A 6000-nucleotide genomic window follows, 5' to 3' on the forward strand; every position below is an offset into this window, starting at 1 on the left:
GAGGAAGGAGGAGAAAGGGAGGAGAGAGAGGAGGATTGGAGAGGGAGAAAGAAGAGAAAGGGAGGGAGAGAGGAGGAGAAAGGGAGAGAGAAAGAGAGGAGAGGAGGAGAGAGAGAAAGGAGGGAGAGAGAGAGGAGAAAGGAGAGAGAAGAGAAAGGAGGAGAGAGAGAGAGAGAGAGAGAGAGAGAGAGAGGAGAAGGGAGGAGAGAGAGAGAGGAGAGGAGAGAGAGAGAAAGGAGGAGAGAGAAAGAGGGAAAGGAGAGAGAGAGAAAGAGAGAAGAGAGGAGGAGAGAGAGAGAGAGAGAGGAGAAAGGGAGAGAGAGAGAGAAGAGAAAGGAGGAGAGAGAGAGAAGAGAAAGGAGAGAGAGAGAGAGAGAGGGAGAGAGAGAGAGAGAGAGAGAGAGAAGAGAAAGGGAGTGAGAGAGAGAGAGAGAGAAGGAGAGAGAGAGAGAGAGAGAGAGAAAGGAGAGAGAGAGAGAGAGAGGAGGTGAGAGAGAGAGAGAAGAGAAAGGAGGAGAGAGAGAAGAGAAAGGAGGAGAGAGAGAAGAGAAAGGGAGGAGAGAGAAGAGAAGGGAGGAGAGAGAGAGAGAAAGGGGGAGAGAGAGAGAGAGAGAGAGAGAGAGAGAGAGAGAGAAGAGGAGAAAGAGAGAGAGAAAGGGAGAAAGAGAGAGAGAGAAAGGAGAGAGAAGTGAGGAGAGAGAGAAGAGAAAGGAGAGAGAGAGAGAGAGAAGGGGAGAGAGAGAGAGAAGAGAGAGAAAGGATGAGAGAGAGAGAGAGAGGAGAGAGAAGAGAAAGTGAGGGAGAGAGAGGAGGAGAAAGAAGGGAGAAAGAGACAGTTCGGAGTGAGAGTTCTGTTCACGACCAAAAAGCGAGCTTGCAGATCCAGGGTCTGACGCTTTTACCACAATTCACAGCCACGTGCAACCATAAACTGACACAAAGTGATATGAATGTGATACTGTTGAAAGGATCTTACTTTAGACTCATTTGAATACTGTGACCCTGTCAAACCGAACACTTCCAAATCTAACCATAATTGCTAGGACATAACTTTGGCTCCGAAACATGTTCACTGGACGATTGTTGGCGATTGGCGTGATTAACGAAGTATTCCTGGATGTAATTGTCATGGCAACAGGGTAATATTGTCCCTATATGGTATGATAACATGCATAACGACTTACACGCACGGAGTAGTCAAGACCTCTCTGTCATGATCAAAACTGTTGTATTCAAATAGTCGCATGATTGATAGCAAGCCGAGGTTCTATGTGATCAGATGTGATCAGTGATCACAACTGATGCAGTTATTGTATCAAGGTGACGTTGTCGCTCGTGCCACAATGGTGCACATTGTTGCAATGTGTTTACGCTGCGCACGTGTTCCGCGCGCAAAGACAGAACACCTGTCAAAAATACTGGGTCCGTTCCTCGCATCCGTGGTGACTTTTCACGAAGGTGTTTTTGCGTGTCAACCGGTTGCAACCTATGCTGAAACCCGACAAACTCATTGCCAAGCTTTTCAAAACGTTCTTACCTGCCTCGCCATGGTATTGTACTGCCACAGACGAGGCTTCGAATACTACATCACTGCATGGAGCTCTCAAGCATCAAATGGATTATCAGTCATCACTTTCGTACAGGTGTTTGAGTGAGGTTAAGGTCATGCACATTTGGTTGGTTGGTTGGTTGGTTGTCTTACGCCGCAATTAACGATATTCCAGCTATATGGCGGCGGTCTGTAAAGAATCGATTCTGGACCAGACAATCCAGTGATCAACAGCATGAGCATCGATCTACGTTATTGGGATACGATGAGATCTATCAACTAAGTCAGCGAGCCTGACCACCCGATCCCGTTACTCGCCTCTTACGACAAGCATGGGTTACTGAAGACCAAATCTAACCCGGATCTTCACGGGTTCATGGTTCGAACCCGGTGACTGGTGTGAGAAGCAAACACTTTCGCCCGCCTAAGCAGATAGGTACGATATCATTTTGCTATATTTCGAAGATGGTGTGAACTTCTTAAGGGACTAAACAATTTGGTGTTTGTGGGTGTGTGTGTGGGGGTGTTAGCTAAAACAAAAAAAATCATACTGTCTTGCATTCGGGTTTGATGTAACGTTGCCATAGATTCATGCGTAGACATATCGCTTGCGAAAATGATATGGAAATAAATATTTAAAGATGTCGACGTGATTGTGTCAATTTCATCATTTTAAGCGCAGTACATGTAGGTTGGTCAAACGATAATGAGGTAATAACGTCTTCAGTTAAACCATTCATATCGATCTTTTAGCCCATTACCATCCTTCTTTTATGTCATCCCAGGGAAGAACATATACGAGTGTCTATGAATATATCTATACGGCCCCCAGGGTGTATCTTTAGAATTCTCGTTTTTGCAAGCTTCTTTGAGTGAGAGTTAATTTAACAAACATTAACTCTGCTACTGAAATTGTTCAATTACTTCCAGTATTGCAGCGCCAAATTAATTCACGATCGCTAAATGTGACGATACCCGTGGGGAATTTCTCAAAAACATCAGCGCAAATTGAAGCAAATTGGATTATGCCTATTGTAACGTGGCCAGCTGATGAAATATACATGTGTCAGTTTCAAATACTCGCTACTTCATTATCGACAGGACGGAACTACCAATGTATTACCGATGTTGTTAATATCCTTCATACATTGACAGGCTGGTATAACAGCGGGTGACGAATGTGCTGGTTAGAAAACCATCATCCTTTCGGTTGCAAAATGATGACCGTCCGATGATTGCTGAATCAGAGCATCCATGACGTTTAAAAGTGAACATCGGTAGAATGTTTGTGATAAAAACAGTGCTACTAAATCAATAATATTTTTTACAGCTGTCATGACAACTGACTCTTTATCGTTGAGTACTAGCAAAGTATCAGGTGTCTGCATTTTTTTTATGGCGCGGCACTAAGCAATAGCCCAGCTGTATGGCGGCGGCATGTGAGTGAGTGAGTTTAGTTTTACGCCGCTTGTAGCAATATTCCAGCAAAAGCACGGCGGGGGACAACAGAATTGGGCTTCGCACATTGTACCCATGTGGAGAATCGAACCCGGGTCTTCGGCAACTAGGCTACACCATCGCCCCGTGCGGCGGCATGTAATCGACATCAGACAAGCTAGTGATTGATATTACGAGCAAAGATCCCAGCCGTGGGTATACGATGGTACCCTGCCAACCACTTTACCCAGCTTTGCTACCCGATACATGAAATCACATCTTATGATCAACATAGGTTGACAGTTCTAGCCTAGGCAGACTGTATTAAGTGAGTGACTGAGTGGGGTGTAATGCCGCTTTGAATAGTATTCCAGTTACGCCACGACGTTTCAACTTAATGAAAAAAGAAATGCCGAACTTCTGCACATATTGGACGTTTATCAACGTGATCAGGACAAACCGAGATTCAAACCCACAACAGCTCTGTAAACCGGATATATTGCCTTGGACCACTGGGCCACCCGTAGTGTTTAACATTAAATGTCGAAGACTACGATTGACTTGTCGATGGATTATGAAATATCAGTTTTAACAAAGAACTTAAATAGCCAATACCCACTTGCCCAAGACGCCCCATTACACTAAACAGCCGTTTTTCAATTTCGTCAGTTTCGAAAAATATATTTATATAGCCCTCATTTCAAGGAAACAAATACCGTCTCCGTGGTGTAGTGGTTAGAGCGTCCGCCCGGAGAGCGGAAGGTCGCGGGTTCGATCCCCGACCGCGTCATACCAAAAGACGTTAAAATATGGTACTTGTTGGTCCCTGCCTGGCGCTCGGCATTAATCGGTACATCAAGGACTGGTCGGCTCGGAGTCAGTATAATGTGTCTGAGTGGGGTATCCATGCTTCACTGTGGCATGGTATCTCAGTGGGCTAGCACTGTAAAACCAGCTTCAGTCTGGGCTAGTACAAGCAGCCGCACATACACATACACACGCATGTACGTCGTCATATGAGCGAAATATTCTCAAGCACGACGTAAAACCCAATTTCACCTCACCACCTCAAGGAAACAACGTTTTCAACGTCAACTCCAGGTATTCATCACAAAGAGCAATGACCTCAACCAAATAAATCTCATCATCCGTTTTTACGATTTAGTGAAATTCGAACATTGCAGATATATATGCTTCATTTCAAGGGAACAGTACTTCCAGTTTAAAAAAAACCCAGATCTAGTCAACACTCATGTACCAGAAAGAGGAATTAAATCAACTATCAGTCAAATAATTCACCTTATCGCAGATATTTTAAGCTTTTCATTTACTTTTATCTGTTGCCGTGGCAATTGCATTTCACGAGGATCAGTTTTCCTTTTTTGGGGATGCATGATTGGTGAGTGAGTTTAGTTTTAGGCCGCGTTTAGCAATATTCTAGCAATATCACAGCTGGGGACACCAGAAATGGGCTTCACATATTGTACTATTGTGGGGAATCGAACCCGGGTCTCCGGCGTGGCGAGCGAACGATTTTAACCACTAGACTACCCCTTCGTCCCAGGGTTCATGGATAACCTACACGGGAGCCTATTCACGCTGATATTATTATGTCATATACATCTCACCCGATTCATGAAAATGGTATCGTGCATTCAGTAATATTTACTGGGATTGGGCGCAGTGGCATTGTCAAAAAACATTGTATCGTGCATTCAATATTTACTTGGGATTGGGCGCAGTGGCATTGTCAAGAATATCCATATTCTTCCATTGCAACGCCAGTCTATTCAAATGTGAATAAATAATTCACCTTTCAAATGACATCTATTCGCTATGAGACACATTAAGGTAACCGTATATTGTCGATCTGTATCTTTGTCAGTTCACCTATTCACTGCTGAAGCGAGCACTATTCACAGTTGATATCCATATAGTAACAACATGCATAGAAATCCGTCATTCCCCATGCAATACACCAGTGCTTTTATTACTATTGAAGCAGATATTCAATGAATAGTTTAAATCGGTATATTGATTAAAGTTTACAATGGCATGACAATACCTCAGGTGACAGAGTAAACCTTAGCCTATATCGCAGAGTGAGTTAAACATTATTAACTTATATAACTCAATTATAACTCAACAAGATAATGAATTGCCAACCCGTTTAAGTTACTTTGCGCACCCTTTTGACATCGGAATGAACCGTTTTAGTACGAACCGTTATAAATTCCCTAATTACTTCGTAAAAACATTTACCGTTATTCGACCGATCATGCCAACATTCTTTCAAACTTCATCCAAACCTAAATTCCTTTGAAAGCATCATCATAATCTGGATGTCTGTGAGTTTGAGGGTCAAACATATACGAGTACAGAACAAGAAACTCAACTCGGATCAAATAGATGTATATGTGCTGTAAAGATTATCAAATCTGATTTCGGTATTGTACGAGAACCTTAAAGCAACACTGTACACAGTCACTTACCGTTGCTTCAGAAATATCGGCTACTCCCATGTAGAAAAGACAAGCTCCCCAGAGTAGAACCTGGGACCAGGATTTCATTGTGATCTCACAAAACTATATCTCTCATGAAACGGTCCCCACGGGCAGTATGAAGACTGTTATACGGGAGTCACAGCACAGGTATTAAGTCGACCCCTCACTACACGGGCCTCACGTGCAGCCGCAAATACATATAGCCTGGCTTCCTCCGCCCCCCTATCGTCGCCCCGCCCTCTTTCCGATTATACCATTATAATATTAACTTTCCTCGAACATCACTGAAACGATCGATCGCACATGTGACGAGCACTAGGTGGGTGGGTTGAGGCTAGCGCGAGACACAGCGCTGTTCGGAGCTTGTCGCTCTCACAGCTTCATCTGTCACTGCCTGTCAGTCACCCGCGCTGCTTGGAGCTGATGCCATCCACTTACTGTTTTACGTACGTGTTATGGCATTATCCTGAAAAAAAACTGTCAAAAATCAGTACGAGCGTCATGCGTTTT

The 6000-nt window shown here is 43.8% G+C and overlaps 1 protein-coding gene across 2 annotated transcripts in view; it reads right to left on the reverse strand.

Moving 5' to 3' along the window:
* The window catches only part of LOC124281129 (enterin neuropeptides-like), a 102991-nt gene extending 97317 nt beyond the window's left edge, over positions 1-5674 (reverse strand). Inside the window, exon 1 of one of the 2 annotated variants that reach the window (XM_046717148.1) lies at positions 5479-5674. In XM_046717148.1, the coding sequence (XP_046573104.1) occupies positions 5479-5556 (78 nt within the window). In that variant the 5' untranslated portion in view covers positions 5557-5674. The remainder of the gene's footprint in view (positions 1-5478) is intronic. The other variant, XM_046717147.1, reaches the window with a different exon arrangement.
* Positions 5675-6000: the final 326 nt, after the last annotated feature.

This window comes from Haliotis rubra, unplaced genomic scaffold, assembly GCF_003918875.1.
Source record: "Haliotis rubra isolate DU_JTF1 unplaced genomic scaffold, ASM391887v1 Scf28, whole genome shotgun sequence".
NCBI lineage: Eukaryota > Metazoa > Mollusca > Gastropoda > Lepetellida > Haliotidae > Haliotis > Haliotis rubra.